The sequence below is a fragment of the Ostrinia nubilalis genome, chromosome 1, assembly GCF_963855985.1.
Source record: "Ostrinia nubilalis chromosome 1, ilOstNubi1.1, whole genome shotgun sequence".
Taxonomy (NCBI): domain Eukaryota; kingdom Metazoa; phylum Arthropoda; class Insecta; order Lepidoptera; family Crambidae; genus Ostrinia; species Ostrinia nubilalis.
Genome location: NC_087088.1, coordinates 6458431 through 6485853, shown reverse-complemented (window position 1 = coordinate 6485853; position 27423 = coordinate 6458431). Strand labels below are relative to the sequence as shown.

General features: G+C 37.2%; 4 protein-coding genes and 1 long non-coding RNA gene across 6 annotated transcripts; 1 reads left to right on the top strand and 4 right to left on the bottom strand.

Moving 5' to 3' along the window:
- The first annotated feature begins 266 nt into the window (after positions 1 to 266).
- LOC135087934 (adenylate cyclase type 7-like) lies at positions 267 to 17661 on the top strand. 2 transcript variants are annotated; one of them, XM_063982803.1, is made up of 20 exons: positions 267 to 543; positions 1177 to 1353; positions 5316 to 5462; positions 5638 to 5803; positions 7373 to 7575; positions 8207 to 8356; positions 8643 to 8761; positions 9519 to 9663; positions 9987 to 10123; positions 10581 to 10730; positions 11131 to 11275; positions 11510 to 11584; positions 11813 to 11952; positions 12278 to 12448; positions 13972 to 14293; positions 14602 to 14965; positions 15086 to 15264; positions 15538 to 15802; positions 16241 to 16365; positions 16758 to 17661. In XM_063982803.1, the coding sequence occupies exons 1-20, from the start codon at positions 541 to 543 to the stop codon at positions 17151 to 17153; spliced, it is 3579 nt and encodes a 1192-aa protein (XP_063838873.1). In that variant the 5' UTR covers positions 267 to 540; the 3' UTR covers positions 17154 to 17661. The 2 variants fall into 2 exon arrangements, with proteins under 2 accessions (XP_063838873.1, XP_063838867.1); XM_063982797.1 differs by having other exon boundaries at positions 7373 to 7581.
- Positions 17661 to 19559, bottom strand: LOC135088086 (uncharacterized). The gene is made up of 2 exons (XM_063982977.1): positions 19459 to 19559; positions 17661 to 18255 (listed from the first exon to the last, which is right to left on the bottom strand). Exons 1-2 carry the CDS (start codon positions 19516 to 19518, stop codon positions 17893 to 17895), a joined length of 423 nt encoding a protein of 140 aa, XP_063839047.1. The 5' UTR covers positions 19519 to 19559; the 3' UTR covers positions 17661 to 17892.
- An 837-nt stretch (positions 19560 to 20396) lies between these two features.
- LOC135077203 (uncharacterized) lies at positions 20397 to 20738 on the bottom strand. The gene has a single exon (XM_063971752.1). It carries the CDS (start codon positions 20736 to 20738, stop codon positions 20397 to 20399), a length of 342 nt encoding a protein of 113 aa, XP_063827822.1.
- Positions 20739 to 22523: 1785 nt separating this feature from the next.
- On the bottom strand, positions 22524 to 23460 carry LOC135088097 (general odorant-binding protein 56d-like). Its single transcript, XM_063982987.1, has 2 exons — positions 23343 to 23460; positions 22524 to 22983 (listed from the first exon to the last, which is right to left on the bottom strand). The coding sequence occupies exons 1-2, from the start codon at positions 23397 to 23399 to the stop codon at positions 22627 to 22629; spliced, it is 414 nt and encodes a 137-aa protein (XP_063839057.1). The 5' UTR covers positions 23400 to 23460; the 3' UTR covers positions 22524 to 22626.
- Positions 23461 to 25827: 2367 nt separating this feature from the next.
- LOC135088107 (uncharacterized) lies at positions 25828 to 27371 on the bottom strand. The gene is made up of 4 exons (XR_010260958.1): positions 27192 to 27371; positions 26900 to 27071; positions 26435 to 26557; positions 25828 to 26071 (listed from the first exon to the last, which is right to left on the bottom strand). It is a non-coding gene; the product is annotated as an uncharacterized LOC135088107 (long non-coding RNA).
- Between the last annotated feature and the right edge of the window lie 52 nt (positions 27372 to 27423).

The following is a 27423-nucleotide window of genomic DNA, read 5'->3' as shown; positions in this document are numbered from 1 at the left end:
ATAATGGTGCAATATAGTCATAAACATGCCTATTGCCTATGGCGGCATAAGTATAAAGTCTAAAACCAGGCATGGTTGAGACCTCAATCATTATCACATACGATAAAAGAAGTGACTAATTACATCTCTTTCAATCCAAACACAGTCAACTTCACTAATTCTTAAATAAAAACAACACAGTCTCTCGATAAAAATACTAATTTGTTGTGATCAAAACAGTATTAACTCAGCATAAAAAGGCAAAACAAAATTTCCCTACTTATCATATTGACAACATCCAAACTGATGACACAAAGTGCGCTTCGAAATCCGCAATTAATCAATCGAAATCGAGTAATGAGTTATCACAATCGGAATCTACTAATCATCGGTAAGTGGCGCTTATCACGTTAATCACTCAACGGACATCATTAAGTTGCTAGTCTTCAACAGGAGTTGATACGTGACGGACGAAGTGATCTGTGAACACGAACGTATATTTTGGAATAAGTGATTTGTTTTTGTTTTTCTTACGATGCTGTGTTCACGGTAACATACAGTATGGTAAGCCAGAAGTGTAATTTTAGTTATTTATAAAACTTTTAACACTTACGAGTATCGTTGGTGGAAATCCCCTGAATCAGGGCACGTAATCAGTAAATGAACCGAATTCCTAGATTTTTCTATTATTTTTGCTTATCATTTCAGTGATAAAATTTACCATTAATGCGTTAGTTGTTTGTTTTTAATTACATGTTTTACTCTTAACTTTTAAATATATGCAGGTTTTATAATTATATAATAATACAATATTAATTTTGTTTTCATATATGATATTAGGACTTACTTTCTTATTTTATGAGAGTTCTTGAGTGAACTCTCACAAACAAACTCATGTTTACAATGTAATCTTGCGTAATATTAATAGATTAATGTTGTACAGACACAACATCCTATTTATCCAGTCATATTTATCTTGAAGAAGTTTTTTTTTAGTTTTTATTGATTGAACAATAGTGAGAGCTACTCTAGAAATGGCACAAATCATATCTACAACATAACTCAACACTTTGTTACTTCAAACTTAGTGATGGTAGAGCAAAAATAGCATTAAATTATAGTAAACTAGTAGAGTGAGTCAGTGCGCCTTCCCTTTTAAAAATATAGATATAGTGATATTCTTGCTTTTCTGTTTAGAATGAGTACAGTCGGACCACGGGGTCCGTGGTGCTCCAAGTGGGTGCCTTGGAGCTGCTGGCCAGGTATTCCATGAACACCAACAGGGTGACCAGCGTCTTGTCCTCCCTACATGAGTTCAGGACACAAGAAGCCGAGCAGACTGGAGGGAAACAGTGGAATTGGAAGTATTTAAGGGTAAGTTGGTAATTTCAAAAATATTTCTGAGGACTGGGTTTCAGTTTTTAGACAATTAGTTATAATAAGGACGCAATGCCAATATAGGTCATTCTCGAACTTTGAGTTATTATGTACCACCTGAATTCCACATTTACCTATGTTTTACAAATAAATAATTTGATTTGATTTGAGACTGACCCTAATTCATAAATTAAGTGAAAAATCAATGATGATTTCGCCCAGGAATGGACTAGAACTGGCTCAAACAATGATGATGATGAATAACGTAAATGATACTACATATTTGTAGATAGAACAGTCGGTCTTAAATGCTTGCTCATAAGAGTTGGTTACAAAACCATGAGTACTCCACATTTATAATTTTGGTATGATAACGCCCACGGGATGATACTACGCTACAATTTAGAAATTCATTCTGGAAACTTTATTGTGTATTAACATGTAAAAATCAGTATACTACAGTAAATAATATAATTTTCTACGAACAAAAAATATATTTGTACTTAGTAAGTTGTGCCGTGTGGGGACGGCCATAAAGAATACTCTTCCCCACCACCAACAGGAGGCGTGTCGTAAGAGGCGACAAAATCCCTGCAGCACCGGACGGGCAGCAGCGTCTGCGTGCGAAACCTTATAAAAAACTGCGATCGCCAACCCGCCTGCCAAGCGTGGCGATTAAGGCAAATCCCCCCCATGGAGAGGAACAAAAAAACACGGCCCCTAGTCCCCGGCGGCCCCACTATCCCGGGCCACGGTAGCGGTCACGGTAACGGTGGGGCGAGGGGTGCTAAGAATCACCGGGTACCGACAGGCTACCAACCCCGACGACCTCTGGCCCTGGCAACATTTAACACTCGCACGCTGCGGACTGACGTGAGGCTCGCCGAACTCGAGGAAGAACTGAGCAGGTTGCGGTGGGATATCGTAGGATTATGCGAAGTCCGAAGAGAGGGGGAGGACACCATAATCCTGAAATCCGGAAACCTGCTCTATTTCCGGGAGGGCGACCAGCAGTCCCAGGGTGGTGTCGGGTTTATCGTCCACAAGTCCCTTGTCAACAACGTGGTCCAGATCGAGAGTGTTTCGGCGAGGGTAGCGTACCTTATACTCAGAATCACCTAACGGTATTCGCTGAAGGTCATACAGGTATACGCACCGACCACGGAACACCCCGACGACGAAGTGGAGACTATGTATGAGGATATTTCCAGAGCCATACATAGCTCCCGGTCCCATTTTACCGTTGTGATGGGGGACTTCAACGCGAAGCTGGGTAGACGAAGCGATAATGAGCTGAAAGTGGGGCAATTTGGGTATGGAGAGAGGAACGCACGTGGCCAACTGCTGGCTGGCTTTATGGAGAGGGAGGGCCTCTTTATGATGAACTCCTTCTTCAGGAAGCCAAAACAGCGAAAGTGGACATGGCTGCATCCCAATGGCGCTATAAAAAATGAGATCGACTTCATCTTGTCGACGAAGAAGCATATATTCAATGATGTCTCTGTGATCAACTCGGTCAAAACAGGAAGCGATCACCGAATGGTAAGAGGCACATTGAATATCAGACCCAAGCTCGAGAGGCGTCGACTGATGAAGTCTACGCTCCGCCCAGCGCCCATCCAACTCCAAAACCCCGAAAGCTTTCAGCTCGAGTTGCAAAATCGTTTCGAATGCCTAGGAGACTGCGAAAATGTGGACGAATACAATGACAGGTTCGTGGAAATTGTCCAAACGACTGGGTCTAAGTTCTTTAAAACCCGTCGTCCAAAAGGAACCAAAAAGATCTCTGACCTCACCAATAAACTTATGGAAGAGAGACGAAACTTGGTTCTGCAGTCCTCTGAAGATGCTGCTCAGTATCGGCGTCTTAACAGACAGATCTCCAAGTCTTTGACTCGCGATCTACGCCAATTTAATACAGATCGTATTAAAGAGGCGATTGAGCGTAACAAAGGCTCTAAAGTGTTCGCTAGGGATCTGTCTGTTGGCCAAAGTCAACTGACCAAGCTGAAGACCGAGGATGGCAGAGACATCTCGTCGGGGCCTGAGTTATTGGAAGAGGTTGAGAAGTTCTACGGACAATTATACACGAGTGTACGTACACCTGTCACAAATCTAGCCGAAGACCCAAGAGCTAGACTGACCCGACACTACACCGAAGATATCCCGGACGTCAGCCTGTACGAGATTAGAATGGCTCTCAAACAGCTGAAAAACAACAAGGCACCGGGTGATGATGGAATCACGGCTGAGCTTCTGAAAGCAGGCGAAACGCCGGTACTAAAGGCTCTTCAGAGGCTGTTCGATTCCGTCATACTTGAGGGAAAAACGCCTACGGCATGGCACGGAAGTGTGGTGATACTTTTTTTCAAAAAAGGCGACAAAACCTTGTTGAAAAATTATAGACCCATCTCACTTCTGAGCCATGTCTACAAGCTGTTTTCGAGAGTCATCACGAATCGTCTCGCACGCAGGCTCGACGACTTCCAGCCTCCCGAACAAGCCGGTTTCCGAAAAGGCTTTAGTACCATACACCACATACATACGCTACGGCAGATTATACAGAAGACCGAGGAGTATAATCAGCCACTTTGTCTGGCGTTTGTGGACTATGAAAAAGCCTTCGACTCGATCGAGACCTGGGCAGTGCTACAGTCTCTCCAACGGTGCCAAATTGACTATAGATACATCGAAGCGCTGAAGGGCTTGTACGAAAACGCCACAATGTCGGTCCGCCTCCAGGATCAGAACTCGAAACCTATCCAGTTGCAGCGAGGGGTGAGACAGGGAGATGTCATATCTCCGAAACTGTTCACCACCGCCCTGGAAGATGTTTTCAAGCTTCTGGACTGGAGCGGATTCGGCATAAATATCAACGGCGAGTATATCACCCACCTTCGTTTCGCGGACGATATCGTAGTCATGGCTGAGACCGTGGAGGACCTAAACACAATGCTCGATGGCCTCAGTAGAGCCTCTCAACAAGTGGGTCTTAAAATGAACATGGACAAGACAAAAATTATGTCAAATGCCCGTGTTGTACCCACTCCTCTGAAGGTTGGAGACACTACACTCGAACTTGTTGACAATTATGTATACCTGGGACAAACAGTCCAGTTAGGTAGGTCCAACTTCGAGAAAGAGGTTAATCGTCGAATCCAACTCGGCTGGGCAGCGTTCGGGAAGCTTCGCGAAATTCTCACGTCCGAAATACCGCAGTGTCTCAAGTCAAAAGTATTTGACCAGTGTGTGTTGCCAGTGATGGTGTATGGCTCTGAGACGTGGTCGCTTACTATGGGCCTCATAAGAAGGCTCAAGGTCACCCAAAGAGCGATGGAGCGTGCTATGCTCGGAGTTTCCCTGCGTGATCGAATCAGAAATGAGGAGATCCGTAGGAGAACCAGAGTGACTGACATAGCCCGCAGAATCGCTAAAATCAAGTGGCAGTGGGCGGGGCACATAGCTCGAAGAGCTGATGGCCGCTGGGGCAGGAAAGTTCTTGAGTGGCGACCACGAGCTGGAAGACGTAGCGTGGGCAGGCCTCCCACTAGGTGGACCGACGATCTGGTAAAGGTCGCGGGAAGTACCTGGATGCAAGCGGCGCAGGACCGGTCTTTGTGGAAATCCTTGGGGGAGGCCTTTGTCCAGCAGTGGACGTCTTTCGGCTGAAACGAACGAACGAACGAACGAACTTAGTAAGTACAAGGAAACTCCCTCAAGTGAATACAACGAAAGTAAATGAGGAGGCGTCATTCAAACTTTTCTTATTGTTCAAAATAAGCCTATAATAGCAATATATTTATGCTACAGTACTATTATGATAACTACAATCATTTCTATGACTAATGTATAATAATCAAATTGATATCTATAAATAATACCATTAGCATAAGAGTTCATTGAATCATTGAATACTTATTACTTTATTTTTGTATGTAAACAATATTCTTTACTTTCAGGATCAATTCGACCAAAAAGATCTGGAAGGTTTATATAGAAAGTACGATGATAAGTTGAGGGAAACTCTCGTTTTTATTTATATAACTCTATTAGTTACATTTTCTACTATACACATAGTTTTAGTAATAATTGGAACATACACACAGGTAAAATTTTTTTGACCTACCTTTTAACTTGAAAATGCTTTCTTTTCTGCTGCAAATTGGCCTTTAAAATGGAATGCCAATATGATTTAAATTTTAAAGACAATTCGATTAATTTATCTTTGAAATAATTAATACATTTATTATTCTATAAATTATTTTATATACATTATTTCAGGATATTCAATCCCAATCAACCTATCTCTCAATGGGAATGTATATTTTAAGGATAACAGTCCCCATACTGTTCTTATGGAAATGCTTCTACGATCCGTTGAAGAAGAAATGGTTTTGGATGCCAATATTCGTCACTTTTATTATCACCATCGATCTGGTTATAACTGGTAAGTAGACTCTACTTTTGTAGTAAAAAAACTCATAAAACTCATTTATTTATGCAAGTAGGCTTTTAAAAAGCACTTTTACTATTTTTTGTAGCAGAGCATAATTAAAAAAAGCAAATAGTTACTTCTTTGGGCGGACATCGTCAAATAGTCGTGACACCCAAATTAGCCAAAAAGTTGACTACACGACCAATCCATATTCCAATTTTAACAAAGACGTTTTGTAAACTTTTTGGCTACTTTGGATGTCACAAACTATTTGACGCTGGACTGTACCAAATTGTCAAGTTGTCTAGAACTGAAATAAAGCTTAGTGAAATATGTTTAGCAAGTTAAACGTGCAGTTATACTGGGAAACCAGCGAAGGTTTAGGTAACAAACTCTTGTATTGTACTTTTAATATGATGATTTATCTCATAAAACGTCGTAATTAATTACGTGCACAATTTGTTAACATTATTGACAGTTACGATGACGAGCGACATTTTGGGGTTTAAGAACACTAATCTTGTTTAAAATTTATTTTTAAACTAATAATAACGGATTTAAAAAGTCTGGTCTAGAGTTTCGTTAACTTATTGTAATTTAATCAGACAGTGATTAATCTAGCTTTTCTGATATGCCCTTTCTCAAATTATAGAGGTTAATCCGTCATTTTTAGGTCCGTATTGGTAAAATGCATTCTTGTAACAAAGTAATTAAAACACCAGCTTATCGAGGATTTGGGAATTTATCAAACATGGCTCTTAAATTTTATCTGCATTGCAAATCCACACGTCGATTGAAAGCGAATTTCTGACTACTTTAACATAATAAAACAGTCGCGGTAAAATCCGGCATCGCGTAAATTTGTAACATTTACTTTATTATTTTTATATCGATATGCATACGGTACGAACAATGGTTCCAATGGAACAATGATGAATGGTTCAATCAATGGCAATTCAAACTAAATACTGCGACTGCAAGTTGGACAGACGACCTCATAAAGGAAGCATGAAGGCTCTGGATGCAGGCTGCTACCAATCGGTCATTATGGAAATCATTGGGGGAGACTATGTCTTATGGCTGAAATGATGATGATGATGATGATGGTGATGACTGCGATATCTTATGCGGTTCTAAACGGCGTTTATTTTAGTCCAATATGATAGGCACACGCAGATATACATACATAGAAAATAAAATATACTCTTGAGTAATGAGTAACTAAGTAAGACAAAACCACCGAACATACGACAGTATCACTAAATGTTCTACCTTTATATACCGCCTTCTTATTTGGACGTGCTAACTTCAAAAATTGTTGGACCTTGAAAAATTGTTGTTTAAACGAATAATACGAACCAATTTAACACAAAATGAGTTTTTTCCGAAATCTTACTGTATAATATTGATTCGACCAAACAAGAGTAAATATTAATCTTAGAATAAATCGTCACTTTGACATAGGCCCATGCTGAAACTGCCAATGTGCCAGTTATTACCAGGAGTTATTCTCGGATAAAAGTTTGGTCGAATCGGGCCTAATTGGTCATCAATATTTCAAAATTAATCTCTTACTTTTAGATGTTGCAGTGCCAATATACAGCTTCTTCGAAGGCATATCTCTGAGGCCAGCCTACTCTACCATGGCCCTGCTCTCTATTTACATATTTCTACCAATGAGGAACAATTTTCTTGCCATAATCTTGGGTGTGACTGTCAGCGTGATCTACGTCCTGATATTTGCCTTCTTTACGTACTTTGAAAACCCTCAAATCGGGGTGGTGGTAAGGGTTAGAATCTTTTCATGCACTTTCTTCGCTTTTTTGCACTTAATTTGTAAGTAAATATGTTGTGTTTAAATCCCACACAATATTAATGTGTGATGAATTAGTATATCAGTTGAACTGACGTAGATCCAAAACTAACCGTCTGTGTGTAATTTATTGTACTTAAACTGTCATTTTTTGGATGCAAGTCATTTCAACTGTTTAACTAATCGTGAATGTCCAGCTTTATTGTAAACTTTTTGTTAGCCTTTAATAGATACAAAAGGTTATAATTACTTTAAAAAAATAATCACATAGTATAAATGAGTTCAACACTCTAGAAGACAAAGGCATATTGTTAAAATAACACTCAAAATTCATTTCAAGCATTTAATTCATAGATTCAAGCCTGTGATTCCATCAAATATTGATATGCAAGCAATTCCAGACATGACTCTATATTAATTAAGTTAAAATCAAGTTTTATGCATTATTTTTAAATAAAATTCTAAGGCTTAGTTGCACCACCTAACTTTGACCGTAACTACAACGATAACCGGTGTTTTTGTATGGAGTTTGACAGATTTTTGACGTTTGTCAAAGTTAAAGTAAGATGGTGCAACCCAGCCTAAGAAACCTCTGTTTTCAGGTAGCTTCTGACATAATCTACCAAATCGGCGTGAACCTCATGGGCATTTACTTCAGGCTTATGAACGAGATAGTAACTCGGAGATCATTCCTGGACAGGCGAGCGTGTGTGGAGAGCACGCTAAGGCTGAAATTTGTCAAGGATCAAGAGGTATTTAAGTTTTGAAATAGTCTTTATTACTGGTGGATAGGAATTACTATACTCGAGCTAACAGTTGTTTAGAAATGGGTAGTTCAAAAAATGGTTACGTCACTCAGTTACTATTACTCTAGCATTTAGCTCTAGCTCCCTTCAACGGTTCTTTTAATCAGTATATTTTATAATATTAATCTGCTTACATCAGCAATTTAAAAATTAGAGCAATCTTTTAAGCGTATGAGTATGATACTCATATTTCAGTTAATTTAAGGAAAAATAATGTAATTTCCACTTTCAGGAGCGTCTGATGATGAGTATACTTCCAGAACACATCGTGTCCAAAGTGAGAGAAGATGTCAGGAAGATGTTTTTGGGTTTGCAGTCGCGCAGCCTGAGCTACAGTATAAGATCATTCACGTAAGTTAGTCCTTGTGATCTTTGTACTAAGGTTCAATTTACAAAATATAGCGGCTAGCTATAAAATCTATGAATGATGTCCATCTGGAATAATGTAGTGACGTTTTGAATAGTAAAAATCTTATTCCAATCCACACATTTCGGAGATTACCCCTACAACCACGTATACGCGTTTGCGTATACGTGTACTTTAGTTTAAAGTATAGGTATTTTTCCCAGTTTGGCTCGGTACTTAGTAGGAAAATAAGGTTTTTTTATAAACATTCAATCCTTTGTCATTACAATTTCTCGTTACCGAATTAAATTTTATTGCAATTGCAATATTTATTATGAATCATGGTTCAGATAGTTTAAGCCCTGGATTAGTTTGTGTTGATTTCACTCAATGCCATTCCAATTTTATGATTTGCTGGAAATCCCCTTTAAATTAGTATGAATGACAATTTAAAATTCTAATCGGTCTTTTGATAAAGAGCAATAAAGGGATGAAAGAAATAGGTTAACATCTACATAGGTGCTTAAGAGTGTTCGTTCGTTCGTTCGTTTCAGCCGAAAGACGTCCACTGCTGGACAAAGGCCTCCCCCAAGGATTTCCACAAAGACCGGTCCTGCGTAGCTCGCATCCAGGCACCTCCCGCGACCTTCACCAGATCGTCGGTCCACCTAGTGGGAGGCCTGCCCACGCTACGTCTTCCGGCTCGTGGTCGGGCAACAAAAATCTTTAGCTCATGGTTATTAAGGTCATTTTCCATTGCAGGCAGCTGTATGTGCAGGAACATGAAAATGTGAGCATCTTGTACGCCGATATAGTAAACTACACCATGATTTCAACTACACTTTCTCCAATGAGGATGGTGGAACTACTGAACGAACTGTTTGGGCGGTTCGATGAAGCGTCTGAGGTAAGTCAATGAGTAAAAATGAGGGTAATTTTACATGACACATTAACTTACATAACAATACATTGGAAAAGGTAAGATAATTCTTTCATTTGTAAGCTTTAAGTGCCAAAAAGGCAGAGGCACAGATCAACCAATCTCAAATTTGAATTAGGTAACTTATGCTTGTATTTCAATCAAGGCTTTGTTTCTTAATAAAAGCCTTATATCAGCATTAACTATCACCACAGAATAATACGTACTACGTACTATCACCATTGAAGTACTTATACTTTTCAATGCTGTCGCTGTGTACCTACTAATTTAAAATGTATTTATTTTTGTAGGAACATGACGTATTAAGGATAAAGTTCTTGGGAGACTGCTACTATTGCGTCAGTGGTATACCTAAACCAACAATTTTACACGCTAAGAACTGCGTTGACCTTGGTTTGGAAATGATAAACATCATCAAGGACGTGAGGTAATGACGGAACATTTTACATCTTAATGAACCTTATCTTTAGGTTTTTTATCAAAAAGTTACCTTATGCACTTTTTTGCGATTGCAATTAAGAGTACTGCAGTCTAGTCTAGAATGGCTATTCCTTTAAGACCAAATTTTTACGCAAAACCATAGATGACCTTGATCTCAAGGCAGCTGCAAGAGGGAATTAGTTAGCCACTGAAAAGTACTAAGTAGAATTAGGTAGGTTCAATGGAAAGGCACTCAAGGGTGACTTGCCATATAACATCGGATGAAAGTGGGGACTAAAATTGTTTATAAGTAAAAATAAGTAGTTATCCTATTTATAGCATTAGCTTGGAAATTGGTCCACTACATCTCGAAGTAGACGTACCTAATCAGCACATCGGACTATATATTTTTTGTATTAAAACTACATAATATGATATTGATGAACGATAATTCTACGTTTCAGAGAGAAACGTTCCTTGAACATTGACATGAGGATAGGCGTGCATTCAGGCCGCATCTTGAGCGGGCTCATCGGCATCAAGAAGTGGCAGTTCGACATCTGGTCCAAGGACGCCACCATCGCCAGCAAGATGGAGTCCACTGGACAAGCGGGGTGAGTTGTTATAACTTACGAGTACCATACATGTGCCTGTTAGAATCAATATAAAAACAAAATAAGTTCATAACACAATTTCGATCTCAACAAAATGTACAGTGTTGTAGAGCTTCTTATGTTTTTGTATGTTTAATAATACGAATACGATCATCCTAGGTAAGTGAAGAGTACAAGACACATCATCGTTGTCTCTTAGACAAAAATTATCGACACAAAGTAATACACTAATAGAAAGAAAAATCTACCTTTGTGCTACGGTACCTTGAACAGCACATGTTACCTTACAACAGCTTACAACTATGAACTCCAAAAATCTTTCTAGTCTTCTATAATATGTTTTAAGCCAATCGATTTCACATCGTATTTGTTTATTTCGTATGTATTTGATAACTTTCAGCAAAGTGCACGTAACAAAACAAACACTGGAACTGATACTGGACTATGCGCGCGAGTACATTATCGAGCCAAACTTCGCTTCGCAGAGCGATCCGTGCATCATAAAGAACAAATTGGAAACGTTCCTTTTGTCAAGACCTGCACGGGTAAGTTTCTACTAATATTTTAGATAATTTTAGGCTGTCAGTTATTAATCTATGTCTATGCCACTTATCTATCCGAAACAAATAAGCAAATCAACTGATAAATGATTTTGCAGTAAATAATACAAAACACTAATTATGTCTATGAAAACGATTATCATTCTAGTTAGAGTCGATCCTGAGAGTCAGAGAACTTCTAAAATAAATGCTTATTAATGTCACACGTTGTATTTTCAGCCACTCGAGTACAAACCATTCAGAAGAGCATCTGTTGGAATCAACAAAATCATGACCAAAAACACCAGCGCTAGAGTAAGTAACTAACCAAATTCTCATATTGTTTTTGAGGCAAAAATCACAAGAAGTGCCGTTTATGGGATCAATCCTTGGCCATTCAACTAAGAGCTTCCTAAGATTTAGGTTAAGAACAAAAGATCCTTCGTATGTTAGTCAAAGTCGTACTTGACCTATTTTTATTTACTTTAATACATTTGAACCAGCAATACCAGTAATGTTGTATTTTCTCCGTATTTCCAGTAGCGATCGGAAAATAGAAGTTCAGTGGGTACTCAGAGAAGGACCACGACGTTCATGGACGAAAATCTCGTGGAATACCAGCAAATGCTGAAGGCCGCAGACGCGCAAATGGCTAAGGAGATCGAAGATATGACAAACGGAAAGTACGTTGGAACCATTTTCTTAAAAATATATAGAAAATACAGTTCGTTTTCATGAAACTCAAAACAATTCAACTTTGTTATTTAGATTTTCACCCTTCAACCGTGGAACGCTCTTTTGACCTAGTGTGGGTGTGGGACATATTGATTTATAAATAAAAATTAAATATGAAAACTTCACTAAGATACTCGTATTATTATACTCAAGATCTAAGGAATTTCAAGATATAATTTATTCAATAGATTTCCACCAAATCTTTCACCCTAAGCATGATTAACAATTCACTGTTTATTCAAGAATAAAACATTTCCAATAACTTATTTCCAGGGTTCAGTTCCAAAAGGAGTCAAGGTTGAATCGGTTCACACTGATGTACAAAAAGTACTCCACGGAGAAGGCATTCCTGCTGCTTCCAGATCCACTATTCAAGTACTACATATTGTGCTGCCTCATCATCTTCATATTGATCCTGTTGATAAATGGACTGACTAACAACTGGTAGGTAATTACTTATTTAATGGTTTAATAAACGTAGGGTGGGTAGTCGAACAGTGAACCAACCAGATACGCTGAACCACCGCCATATTTCAAAAAGTATGACGTTGCCAGTTCCACCGAACGAGTCACTACGTGTCTCGTGGATGCCCTTACCCTCTCCCGTAGTGCGCCGGCGACTGTGGCTAAGGTGTGAAGTGTGGCTGCGAATTCTTTGTTTCTTGACGACAAAAGATAGTTTTTTTAGTTATGCTTTACGATTTTTGTATATTTTGCTATTTATATTAAGTACGAAATCTATTTGGTATCAAAATTATTGTAGTTTTATCTGTATAATGAGCACATTCCGTAATGACCATTCCGCGTACTTCTTATTGTTTGTGAACTCATAAGTTGAATAGTGTATGTTTTGAACAGTGAACCAGGTTTTCAAAGTACACAGTGAACCGGTTGACTGTTTTTTTATTTAACCACCTAACGGTTGATTAATTACCTAAAGGCTTTAAGAGGCAATTTTCAGTTATTTTTGTTTAAAGAAGGATTTTTCTTTTCAATTGTGTCTTGTGTTATTTTTGTTTTCTGTGATTTTTTAAATGAAGACTGTTTGTTTACCACCAAAAAGGTTGATTATTGATTACTTGAAGGCTTTATTAGACAATGTTTAGTTATTTTCGTTAAAAGAAGCATTTTTCTTTTCATTTGGGATTTGTGTAAGTTTCGTTGTTATTTTTGGATTCTGTGATTTTTTATGAAGACTGGTTTGTTGAAATAATCATTTTTATTTCCATTTGATTTTTGTGTTGTAAAAATAAAAGCTGATTATCTAAAATTATGTTGTTTATTTTCCAAAATCATAATTTTTACTCGTAATTAACTTTATGGTTCACTGTTGAAATATGGGTGGTTCAGTGAAAACTACCCGTAGTACACAGTGAGCCAAATTTCATTTTTTTTTAAAACCTAATTTAAGTTACCTTTTTATTGCTGAGGCTAATTTTAAGCCTAAAAATTAGAAACCTTATTAAATTACCTGACTGATAAGACCATAATGACATTTCTAGCTTCATTTTCCAGCTAATTAGAGCATTTAGAAAAAAGGCCGGTTCACTGTTCAACGATGCACCCTACATCAAAAGCTACCCACATAAATTACATAGTGAAAAATTAGCCTAAAATCTTTCAGCAAAATTCCAAATTACGTAAGCGAGAACAACTCATAAACCGATAGATCCGCGCTCTTGCTGACCTCAAAAAGCCCAAATTATAATTTAAAAAAAACATATAACGAGTTATCGCGCGCTTTCCTTCCTTGCATTTTGTACGACAATACAAACCTATAGGATCACTCGTTTGCCCACTCAATTGAGTAATTTATACCTACATAATTATTTCAAAATATCTAATTGGTTTTTTCAGGGCCAGAATACAAATACCTAAGGTTTTCTTCCTATTTTTTATACACTGAACTAAATCACGATACCTAATCTTACTTTAAGTTTAACAATATTAAATGTCATGTATTTCAGGTTCAGAGGATTCCAATGGTACACATGGAGCGTATTCTCATTCCTGATGATTATGTTGATCCTGATGCAGCCTCTCGCGTGGTTCCACTTCTTATGGACGAAATACAAGGGCGTCGATGAGCCTAGAAACAAGTTCCTCAGATACATATACGATTGTTCAGCTAGCATCATCAGATCAGCCAAGATAAGGGCAGGGATATATTTGGTCATCGGCATGGGATTGGGCGCTACGTCTGCCATGAACGTCATAGGATGTTCAGAAGTAGAGGTGGATGATCCTTATTCGACTGAAACTGTGCTGTCGAACTGCGTCTCGTCGTGGGTAATCACCACTTTTTTATTTTAAATTTTGGTTTAACTTTTAGAATGGCGCTTTTAACTCAAACAGAAACCTAGAAAGCTTTATTATGACTTTGTGTCTTTAATCTCAATTGATGGTATTCAAGCTGTTTACAGTTACAGCTATATGCTTTTCAATACTTGGCAGCTATTTTAAGGCGCTGAAACCGAAAGTGTAAACTCTAATTGACTCTGATAAGAATAAATGAACGACTAGGTAGTAGTAGTAGTAGTAGCCTTTTGCCTTTCCCCTTAATCCACTGTTCAAATACGTTTTCTACTTCTTTTCAGCATGTCACACAGTGTTGGGGCTTAGCTTTGCTCCTCAACTTCCTATTCAGCAGAGTGTTCTTCGTCTTTAAATGGATCATGGCTGGCGCGATGACCACCTTCTACCTGTGGGTAGTATGGGAAGTCAAAACCGCACTATTTGCGGAAGATGTAACCTGGAACGTTGGTCTCGACCCTCGAGTGTCTCACACATTGTCTGTGGTGTTCATAACCATTGCTTTGTACTGGATCGATCGGACGACAGAGTATAGGAACAGGTTGGATAATCTGTGGCAGATTCAGCTCAACGAGGAGCAGCAGGAGGCCGAGACTATGTTGAAGGTCAATAATATGTTGTTGGAGAATATACTTCCAGCTCATGTTGGTAAGTTCTATTAATGTAAAAGTGATATTTTGTCGTGCATACACTACACACACTACACAGTGTTACACACTTTCTGGTGTACTAAAATATCTAAGAACATATTATCTATCTTTTACACAGTGCAAGTCTACCTCAACCTGAACCGATCCATCGACGAGTTGTACTACGAGAACTACGACAACGTGGCGGTGATGTTCGCCTCATTGATCGACCACAAGCTGGGCCTGGACAACGATGTGGATATGAGTGACAAGTTCGTGCTAAGGATTCTAGATGAAGTTATTTCTGATTTTGACAGAGTAAGTACCAAGTGCGTATTATTTTTCTTTTTGCTTGAGCAGGAGCTGCTTCTTTCGTGCCCCAAAGTAGCTAGTAGACATTTAGATAAGCAGGGAATATCAATCTTTTGATAGCAAAAAAATGATATTTTGTTTGAGCATAAGTTTTTTATAAATATACCTAGTGGCTACGTAATCCAGAAAAGGGAGGTATCACCTAGGCCTAGACACTTTATAAGTTCTAGTACTTTCAAGTTTAGATCTTCCTTATTATTGAAAATGTTTGGCTTTCAGCTACTTCTCACGGGTGAATCCATATACAAAGTGGAGAAGATTAAAGTAGCCGGCATGTCGTACATGGCCGCTTGCGGCCTGGACCCCAGCAGAAGGGATTCCCTCAACTCCTCGTCGAACATCTCCACATATGGAGGCCAGAACAGCCCGTATGACAAGGCCATTGTGCTGACAATGGTGGAGTTCGCGGCAGCCATGATGATGCAGCTGCAAAAGTTCAATAGAGGCTCCTTCCAGAGTTTTGAAGGACTGAATCTGAGAATCGGTATGAATTGGAATTATGATCTGTGTTTATGTGTCGTGTTGAATTTGATGAATAATAATTATTATTTCTAAAGCACTGTATTCAACCGGTTTGACTACAGTCTGACTCAATAATTACTTTTCCGTACAATTAGACCTACACCTTTTTTAGCCGTCAGTTTAGACTCGAAGGTGAAAATGTTGCGTTTCTCTGCTGGCTTTATATTAGTGGTACTAAAGGATCGGCTTCCAAAATCGTGATGAGATAATCAACACCAGTTACTTGTCGAGTACAATGTTATTTTTTATATTTGAAATTAAAATAAAATACCTAGTAAAGTGTGTGCAATAAGAAAATTAGTTCTAAGTTAAAAGTGCATGTTTGCGACTACATTCTGCTTTTGATTTATCCACACAATGTTCTGTAAACTCCACATGGCCGAATTTGTCTGTGTAACAGGCATTTCCAACGGGAAGGTCGCGGCGGGGGTGGTCGGGTCGCTCAAGCCGCTCTATGATATATGGGGGCACGCCGTCAACATGGCCTCTAGGATGGACTCCACTGGTGAAACGGGTAAAATTCAAGTAAGTTTATTGTGATTTAAAATTCTTCTGTTTGAAAGCGGAATGATAAATACATTTCTACACTAGCAAAATTATACTTAATCATGTCCCTTAAAAAAAACATTAATTATAAACCAACACTATCATAACAATGCTTTGTGATGTGATTGAAAAAGATTACAGCAATTATTTGAATATTCAATTAGATTAGTATGAACACAAAAGACACAACATTGTTTTTTTTTTTTTTCAAGTATAAAAAAAACATACTATAATCATCTAAAAGTCTCTAAAAGTATAAATATTATGACATTTTAATTTCAAACAATGTGTTGTGGTTTCTTCAATAAAATGCTCCTTCTCCAAAATATCGTGTTCAAAACTACCTTAATTATGTTTGGTTTTCTTTGCAGGTTACAGAAAACACAGCCATCATCCTGGACGAATGCGGTATCCTCACGACCTACCGCGGCGAAACCTTCGTGAAAGGCGCCGGCTACATAAAAACCTACTTCGTTCCGCTTGACGAGAACTTCAATCTAATCAGAAAAGAAAACAGCTTGGACTTCTACAGAATCGAAGACCGAACGCGGTACTACGATATCAGAAACAATATTCTTGGAGATACCTCTTCTAATAATTCGTATGCATATGAATCTACTTTGGATGACATGTCGAGTTACGATGAGGGTAATGAGACCGATAATAGTTCTGTGAACGTGAAACAATTGAATGGGTATGGAACAAGAGACTTTTCGGATGATGATAGCTATTCTTCAGAACCTGAGATAAGAGAAACTCGTTGTTGAAGCTGATGTTTTTACACCGAGTTTATTTTCTCAGCAGCAAGTGTTATCGTAAAGTTTCTGATGAAGTACAAATCAACATCATCATTTCAGTCACAGGACGTCCACTGCTGAACATAGGACTCCCCCAAGCTACACAAATACCTACTGATGTGATACTCAGAACTTTATATTATTACAAACGCTTAAACTGTTCCCTAATATTTAAAAAAAATACACACAAAAAACATTTTATGTTACACCCCTTGTGGTCCAAAGTTACCAGGTTGGGAACTGTTTATCTGATAAAAATACATAAATAGTAAAATAATTAATAATAATTTACCTAGTTATCTCGAATGACTACGAAGTAGTATTATGAAGTATGTTTTGTTTACCTTTATTCACACTCGTACAGACATTTCAATTTATTTAACAATGGATTGTACAAATACCTAATAACATAAATATTAGGCTTTGCCTATATTATATTAGTGATTAATCTAGTTTTAAGTAGATTCAATAAAGAGATTTTTCAATTTAGAAATAGCATTGTTTATTTTCATGCTTGTTACTGTGCTCTGGATCTACTGTATAAAAAGTTCTACTAAAATTAATAATAAACAAAAGAAAGATACTAAATTATAGTCAACAGCACAAACAGACTAAAGGTACATTTTGGTTTTGCGACCATATAGATTTCACTGTTTACTTGGTGTGTATGTAGATGCTAAAATTACTACGAATCAAAAAATACTTTTTATCAAAACCTTACTATCACTGGCGATTTCATGTATAAACACTTCAAGAATTGGTACGTAGTATCCACTGGGTCCTTTCCATCTTTGTCGCATTCTTGCACGTGCTTCTTCAGAGCCGCTTTATAATCACCAGCAGGGAACAGTTTTAGAACTTTGTCCACCTTTGCGCGGCCATTTTCATGACTGTATCCTGTTTTTAGGAAGGCGCAATGGGCGAATTTGGGGAGGTTAGGGTCTTTTATCTCGCCAGGGACCCCTAAACGGAGTTTGTCTAGAGCTTCAATGTTGACCCCAGTCTCGGCAACGCATTGTATCACCTGTGGTAATATTTCGACCATCTTCTCGGAGTCCAAGTGAACGACTGGCTGTAAAACAAGAAATAGTCGATGATATGGGTTTGTTTTCGAAGGAAAATATACTCGTAAGTTATTTACTTTACTAGGCCTACTAACTAAAAGCTTAATTTCCGCTGTAATACTGAACATAGAAGTAAATATAAAATATCTGTTTCTAAGTAGAAATCTCCATTGAATTTTTTCAGCTTATGCCCATTTTTAATCGTGTTAAGAAAAAGACTACCGTTTCTCACTTTCCATATAATACTGTTTTGCTTTGCTATAACAACTTTCAATTTTCCTAATAATTAGTAAAGTTACAGCTAAGTAACTGATATTGTCTTAGAATGAAAATCCAAGGATTCTCATTCTGTTTCCACCCACGCGTGTGTCCTCTTTATTAAGGCTGAGTTGCACCATCTTACTTTAACTTTAACAAACGTCAAAAATCGGTCAAGTTCCATACAAAAAAAACACCGGTTACTGGTAAAGTGAGATGGTGCAACTCAGCCTAAGATAATGACGGAGTTAATCAGTGTAATTACGACAATTTCCACGAAAGCAGAACGGTTTACGTTTACCTATACCTAACAATGTAAATGCCCACTAATTAATTACGTTACTAAGTAAATAAGTATGTCGTACAAACATGTTTTAGTATGCTAAACCTAGACGCAGGCCACCGATTTTTAGTTGGCCGATAGCTATCTGTTAGATAGTCAGGCTGTTGATCAGTATGGAGATGTATGAAAGTGCGCACATTACACCGATTTGGTATCGGCCGATTCTTCATTTAAATTAGAGTCGGGCCCAACTATCGGCCAACTAAAAGATGGTGGTCTGCGCCTAGGCTAAGTACTTTAATACAGGTCCCTCTCACCCAAGCACTTGATTCAATTTTTGTGGATGAGAAGGAATAAAAGTATGTCACCAAAGATCCCAATGGATCGACGTGCACTACGCTTATGCGTAGCCCCGCACAAGATAGTTACTATAGATTCTAAGTAGGTACTTATCGTTGGTGTTTGTCGACAAAAGACTAATATTGGATAGTCCAAATCAAACTTTTCACGAATGAATAAATGCAAAACCTCATCAAAAACACAGGCAGGCAGTATATTTCTGTAAAAGTTCTCGTATCACTCAAAATGTCCTCAGTAAAAAAAACGAAAAACCGGCAGGATCTCTTGTGCACTCTTAAACTAAGATTTACAATAATAGACAAAAACAAACCTTTTCAGCAGTTAAATATCCAACACATAATAACACCAATAACGTTGCTATACGAAACATTTTACAATATTAACTAGTCGTAGTTACTGAATAAATAAGTTGCTACAATAGTCTCTAACGAAATGAACTTCCAACTGATCCACTTATAACCTTTATACTAGTCCTAAGAGTCAAGTTGAGTAAACAAATAAAAGCATAGAAACATCGTCTAGTTCGTGCGTACGTAATAAAAGAAACCCATAATGTAGGGAATATGGTATAACCACCTAATGATGTGTTTTTAAAAATAAAACCAGAGTTTCCTCCGACTCATATTAATTATTATATGGAAACATCACCACAATGTAACAATTTTTTCTCCTCATTTCATTTAATCTGACGGTCAATTAGCAGAGAATACCCTATGGCACTAAGTTCACCTACAATTTATGTGACATTAAAGTTTAAATAAAATAATATTTAAACCAGCAGACAATGTTAAAATTTCGCTAGATTTAACATGCAGATTTGGCGGCAGAAATCTTTACAAATCTATAAGTTAGGTAGTTATTTTATAGAGCTTCTTCCATGCTTTTTCCGTTAGTTGCCTCCGTTATAAGGATAATAACTCGATCGGTGCGTCTAGATAAAAATATAACAGCAATTTTCGAAATAAGATGGTCAACATTACATTATTGTTGTTACAAAGACGTACCTAATACAAAAACATAAGAAACAAGAGGCCAGTGTTTATACTGATAATTATACTCGTCTGTGCCTAAGGTACCTACTAATTAAACTTATTTCTGTTTTTTCAGCTTGTATGAAGAAATAAAAAGGAATGGATTGTGCCGATGGGTATTCATAACTATCGTAAATAAAACTACACCCTTATTTATTTCTCTCTATGTTTATTTAGTAACTAATCAAACTACTGCCTACTTTTCTACAATCCTGGATCAAAATACAAGTTTCTCAGGGGTGAACCCATAGAAGCATTTTACGTATTTAAAAATGGTATCTATCGGATCATTCCCCATTTTGTCACAATCAACCATCAGCTTTCTTATGGCTTCTTTATCCGAACTGCTAGGATAAATATCTAATATTTTGTCAATTTTGACTCGGCCATTATCTTCGCATAAGCCACATCTATTGTACGCGCAGTAAACAAACTCTGGAACTCTCTTGTACTGGTTGGTGTCTGGTACTTCTGTCCTTCTCAATATAGCCATAACCTCTGGATCTACTCCAACATCAGCAATGCACTGCTCGCTAATCTCGATGATGCCAGCCGCCATTTCTGGGTCCACCTCGACGAGCTAAAAATTTGAAAAGTAGATATTATTATGACTAATTAGGTGTAGGTACGAGCTAACATGTTTAACGCGTGGATCCCGTTTTGGACGTTGGGGTGGAGTTTCGTGAAATCCGTTCTTAGCAGGTCCTTACAGGGTATAGACATCCCACAACCTATAAGGAACCTACCTGTCAGAAGTTTGTAGGTGTTATGGATTCTGAGATTTAGTTTTTAATCAATGACTCATATTTCGCATTGCAACGCATAATTTTAGTCGCCATTGCAAGAGCAACTGAAGAACTCGGCTCTTTTTAATAGTGGTATTTCAGTTATTGGACAAATATTGTGCAGTGGGCAATTTTCTATTTCCTGCATAGAATTTATTGACATTCCTACTATTAAACAAATGGTAAAAATATAGGTGGAACAAACACCCATGGTAAAATATATGGATTCGAAGAGCGGGCAAACATGGAAATTGAAATGAAAGCGAGTCCGATGATTTCACGTGCCGATGCAGCGGCGATATAAAATATGCATTGCCCGCAGTGACGCGATGGGCTGCGCTATGCCAGAATAAATAAGTTGTGTGTAAATTCGTACAGCTTTGACCGATTTTGAGGCTTTAATTTTATTTTTTATTCGTTATAGCTGCGATGCATTTTCCAGGGGTATTCAACATGCGGAAAGTGCGTTGGGAATGTCTGCCTACAGTCGGGAAATGGACACATTTTATTTTTTGTTTCTGAAATGACAAGCCCCCAATTGGTTTTCTTCTAGTTCTTAGATCGGTACCTAGATTTAGCGTAAGTTTCTATAAACATTAGATAAATTCATTATACTTTTGTTACTGTAAATAGAACCATAACATATCACTCTACGTAAGATGCCCAATGTTTAGCTGTGCTGTTCTCGGTCTTTGACAGTGGTCTGACCACAGTTCTGTACAGCAAATGTGTTTGTATCAATTGCAATTATATACATAGTATAAATAAAAAAAAAACATTAAATGAATGAAATTACAATGAATACTTACACGCGGATTTAAACCAGCTAAGGCGATAATTGGACACAAAATCAGAATTATTATTGACCTCATATTAAATGTTGGAATACTTCGAGGCGAATACCAATGTAAATATTACGGCTGCCGACATGCACTTTTATAGGTACCATAACAATTAATTTTTCTATTATGTTAAGTTGTCGAGAAAAATTGACCTATTAATATGCACTTCACCTTTAGAAACTTTCATGTTTGTTCTTAGTTGATTTTTTTAAATTAATTGACAAGACTCATTTAATTACGAGTAATTTATCTATTCTGATAATAATATTAAGTCATTGTCATAATCCTATGTGACAGGAATAATCGCTATTTCAAATTGAACTGCGTTTGAAAAACAAATCATCAATTTTAAAGTTAGCTAAAAATATTCTACATCCAAAAATAACGGGTGGCGTTGTTTATAGTGTCTCATAATATGTAGAACATGCAAAGAGCATAACAAACCCCGGATTAATTGTTAAAAATCGGTTAATATAAAGAAATTATAAAGACAATGAGAAAAACTTTGTGATAGGTATCTAATTAATATGACTAATTAATCATTTATGTTACCTTTCAATTTATTATCTTAATATTTGCATATAAATTAATCTGGTTGTAATATTTTATTGGATGAATAAAAAGAGGTTGTTGCAATAATAAAATAATTTAATTTACATTATTTTTATAATTAATTAATTAAATAAATAAATAAGTAATAACAAAATAACATGGCATTACGCTCTATGTTTAACTAAGGCGGAATAAATATAATAAGATTTATACAAGATGTGATGCGTCATGGAATTTTCTGCCTATTGACTAAATGGATAAATGTTTTTTACACCAAAATATGAGTTTTGGTTCCCCTCGAATAGCATTTGAAGACCTCAAAAGCGGTGTCTGCTGCGTCCTTGCCAGTCTTCTTCTTGCATTCTTCTAGAAGTTTCATAGCGTCAACCTTATTGATACCGGGTGGCAACTTTGCAAGAGCAGCCTCCACGTTCAATTTTCCATGGCTGTCAACTATTCCAGACTTTTGGAAGAAGCACAACGTGAATTTTTTGAGACCTTCGTCGTCGGTGAAATGACCTTTCTTGGCCTCGGATATGATGTCGGGTTTGACTCCACTCTCTTTGATGCACTGCATCGTGTATTGGTGGACCTTGTCTTTTTGGGCCTGGGACAGCTGGACATTCTGAAAAAAAGTTGATAGATAAAACACTTTGTTTTACATCTCACAAAACTAGAAAAGAAAGGAACACAAAAGTGACGGTACATTAAGGGAATTTAAAAATAATATTTTCTATCACTAATATTAATCAACAACTAAAAGTAGGTACCTACTAACTTACCTACTTCCTAGGAATTGTAAGATATTAAAAGTAAATTATATAATTATTATGAATAATTACGATTTGAACATGGGGTTTCCTGTCTGATAGAATCACGTTTAATATCGATCGTGTGTTAAGTAGTAGCCAGAATTTTAAAGCTACATCATTTACTTATTATCCGATACATCACACCCTGTATAACAAAAAATAGGTTACTTACATGCGCATCCATACCGGCTACAGCCATAACCAGGCAAAGAAACAGAAAGGGCCTCATTTTGGATGTGGTAATACTTCGAGTAAGCTCCTTAAAGTACTACATACGGCCACCGGCAGGCACTTTTATACCAGGCCCGAAGGAAATCAAGCCGGAATAACGGAAGCCAATACTTTACAAATCATTATCATTACTTGTCGACCTATTTCCAATTAGGAGAGGCGATGGTCGATGATGCAGCGTAAGATCATGGCTAGTTAATCAGTACGTATATTTAATACGATTTAATTGTAATTAATGTAAAGTTTGACGTAGTACTTCACAAAAATTGAGATAGCAATGTTAATAGTAGAAATAAGCCCAATAGTTAGCTGAATATTGACCTAAAATGTCTATGTGAACATGGTCTAGGTCTTTACCAAGGCACGCAGCTTAGAGCCCATTTTGTACCAGATAGCTAGGTTAACTAGTATCTAATACTTCTTTTTTCTTTTCGTTTGCTGGTAGATTGTGAATGAAAAAAAAATACGCTGTTCAGGGTGGAATTGCTGAGGAAGATAGCAGATACTTAGCGTTCTAAGAAGATCCTGCGCTGTAGAGTCAAGCAAGAGTTCCAAGGTAGAGTCGCAGAGAACACTTAGTACCTATTAAGATTCAATTCTCAATCGCAAAGCATTTGAGGGTATTTTTATTTAACAACAATCATAGCTAGACTTGAAGACGATAGGAATAGTAAAAAACCTTAGAAGCGTGTAATTTCTGTATGATTGACCACCCCGTTGATATTTCGCCGTGTACCTAGCTAATAACATCCAAAACCATAATTCTTTCTAAAAATGTTACACTTAGTTAAATGTAAGGCTCTAAGCCTCTAGAGGAAAGAGTGTTACTAATAATGACATCATACTATTTACCTACTTAGACCCTAACAACTTTGTTTAATCAAATAGTGTAAAAGCGACAAGTTACTTAGGTTCATTATGCATGCCTAGTAAAGACTAGTTAGCAGTGACATAGTGATAAAATATCAATTTATAGTAAACATGGCGACTGACCTCGCGACATCTAGGCTGCGTCAATTAGTGAACAGCCTGCATAAGGCTCGGTCTCCACCAAGATTGAGCAGAGCGGTGCGGAGCAGAGAAGTGTTTCGAATAACCAGTTAAGAAAGAAAGAAAGTAAGAAACATTTATTATGATGAACATCACTATTAGTTAAGATCCTTATACGAAAAAAAGAGAAAAAAAGCACATAAATATTTCAAGGAAATAAAAAGTTAACTGAGCAGTGCTACCCTGTCGCAACAGCGATGCCTATCGGAATGGGACTCCACTCAGCATTGCCGTGGCCCATGGTGGGGAAGGCCGCGACCCTGGTTTTCAGTGTCACCCATGCCGAGTGGAAGTCACGGACACTAACCTAAACTGCATATCAACAAGACCTAGAATTAGATTTCATTATTTTCACATATCTTCTCCGCTCCACACAGCTCTCCGCGCCGCGCCGCCGCCGCTGAGAAATACTATAGAAAAATTCGTACACCCGACATTTCGCCGCTCTTCTCCGCTTCACTCTGCCTTAGTGGAAACCGAGCCTTAAGACTATTCGCACTTATTAGGATCTGTGGTGCGATTGTCTAAGGCAATCGTATTCATTTGACAGTTCATAACGTACGTTATGATGTGTCAAACGGCTAATTCTAATTGTGTAAGGAGTTCATAAAACGATAACGATATGATAACGATTTGATCGTAATTTTATACGATGAGTGAATGATGAATATGATTTTGACAGAAAATTCGAATTGTCTAAGTTTCATGAGCCCATTGCTAATGTCAAATGATTGCGGTGACTCGTAACTCATGATAATCGTATAAATTCTCATAGAGGTGTAATTCTATCCTCGTCCTCGTATGCAATTAATTTATTTCTTTGAAAGATAAAGTGTGGTAAGCGGTGAGTGCTTGGTGTTAATGGAAATAAGTTTTAGTGAGACACAAGAGTTCTTTTTCATCAACAACTATAGCACTAAAAGCTGAGTTACACGTGTTAAGTAGATAAGTGTTTTTCACTTAATTTTACGTGATTAAATTGCATCTACTTAAAACACAAGCACAATCTAAATTTTGACTTGAAACTTACTACTAAGTTTTGTACTATACTACTACGCAATTAATTACTTAAAATTAAGTTAATAAAGTAGTTAGGTAGGTACCTACTTATCTACTTAACACGTTTTAATCAGCCTTAACCCACAATACTGCCAAAGTGGTAGGGTAAAGTTACGTTGGGACATGTAAAAGTGCCCTGTGTGGGCTTATTTACAGGAATAAATGACTAATAAAATAAAGAAAACTGTTTAAATATACACGTCTTTTTATTTAAATTCTTTACACAGACACAGACAGCTATAAGTACTTCTTTTGTGGTCAGCCTTCGTCTCTTTACAAACTAAGTTTTCATTTTAAATATAATACTATGGGTACTTTAATCACAGCATTCTTGAAAACTTAGTTTTTTTTGGAACAATCAACAAGATATAAAATAACCATGAAAAATCAACAGCCTCCCTACTCATTTTACATCATTTTTTTCTAACAAATAATTATGCAATAAAATGTATTGTTTTAAACTTTTATGGTTACTAAAATAATAATCATTAATACACTTCGAAGAGTTCCAACACTAGTAGATGGTAGGACAGGTGCAGGCGCTGTAGAACAAGATGAGAGCTGCAATGACAAACAAAATAACATGTTAGCTGCTAGCTAGGATATAGCAACAACACATATCTATTATCCTACTAATATTATAAATGCGAAAGTTTGGATGTCATAATGTCTGGATGTTTGTTACTCTTTCACGCCAAAACTACTGAACGGATTTTGTGTAAACTTAACAGTATTATTGTTTGTAACCTAGATTAACACACAGTCTATAATTTATGACAATCTGTGACAAACTAAATTTTAAGCGGGTGAAGCCGCTGGCAAAAGCTACTAAAAATACCTTCATTATTTGTGCAACATAAATCATACTGTTCATACATAATAATAATATAAACAAACATTATCATATTCCATTATTTAACTTACATATTTTAGAGTAGCAGTAGCAGCAACTGGAGTATTCTCCACCTGGGTGTGGGTAATTATTGGAAGAGTTCCAACACTGGTAGATGGTGGGACAAGTGCAAGTGCTGTAGAGCAAGACGAGAGCTGCAATGAGAAACAAAAAAAACATGTTAGCTGCTAGCTAGAATGTGGCTGAAAAATTGTGATAAATCTTAGTCACTGTTTTTTTTATGCATAACGAGGCAGGTATTTGACCACAATCGCACCAAGTGTTAAGTGGGATGCAGTCTAGGATGGTACATATCTGCGCTGTAAGTGCCTATTCACTCTCGCCTTGTAAACACCCGGATTATAGTCTTCGGGAAAGACAGCAGCAGGCAACAAATTCCAGTCCCTAGCTGTTCGCATTATAAGAGTCATAATAATGTTATGTTGTGTAAGTATGTTGAACAGTTTATTGGTTAATGTCAATAAAATAGGCCTTACCGTTTTCCAGGCTTGCACCTCTTTAGACGTCCCATCCCCAATCTTGTTTAGTGCCCAGGACGTGTTGCGCCAGAACTCAAGTCAAGGAACCCTCATCACACGACCACGCGCTGTTACTACATTATTTAGCTGGGTCTCCATCTGGCGTGGGCAATTATTCTTGCCTTTGGCACTGAAAATGAAATTGATTATTTGATATGAAGAAACCAAAGTTACAGGAGTAGTTATTGAAACTTGGGTTGTTTTAATTTTTGATAGAATGCCTTAATTTAGTGTAATAATCTATACTTACTTGTGTTTATAAACAAATTTAACATAATTCAAAAACTTCGTAAAAGTTTTTCAAGTTTTTTGACACTTGACAGATAACACTTGTCATTCACAGAACATAGATTAAAATACTACTTCTCAAAACACTTATTTATGTATAATTTATTAAATGTGAGATTAAGTTCGCCTTAGGTTAAAATTTTGGCATTAAAGTATAAATAAATAAAAAGAAGTAAGCATTTCACGTGGTTTTT

Coding starts and splice junctions, on each gene's coding strand:
- LOC135088086 (XM_063982977.1), bottom strand. CDS start 19,518: ATGTTTCGTATAGCAACGTTATTGGTGTTATTATGTGTTGGATATTTA. Junction 18,256..19,458: donor GATATTTAACTGCTGAAAAG/GTTTGTTTTTGT, acceptor CTTGTTTTACAG/CCAGTCGTTCACTTGGACTC.
- LOC135077203 (XM_063971752.1), bottom strand. CDS start 20,738: ATGGCGGCTGGCATCATCGAGATTAGCGAGCAGTGCATTGCTGATGTT.
- LOC135088097 (XM_063982987.1), bottom strand. CDS start 23,399: ATGAGGCCCTTTCTGTTTCTTTGCCTGGTTATGGCTGTAGCCGGTATG. Junction 22,984..23,342: donor TAGCCGGTATGGATGCGCAT/GTAAGTAACCTA, acceptor ACTTTTTTTCAG/AATGTCCAGCTGTCCCAGGC.
- LOC135087934 (XM_063982797.1), top strand. Junction 8,357..8,642: donor AATTTGTCAAGGATCAAGAG/GTATTTAAGTTT, acceptor TTCCACTTTCAG/GAGCGTCTGATGATGAGTAT. Junction 11,276..11,509: donor TTTTGTCAAGACCTGCACGG/GTAAGTTTCTAC, acceptor TTGTATTTTCAG/CCACTCGAGTACAAACCATT.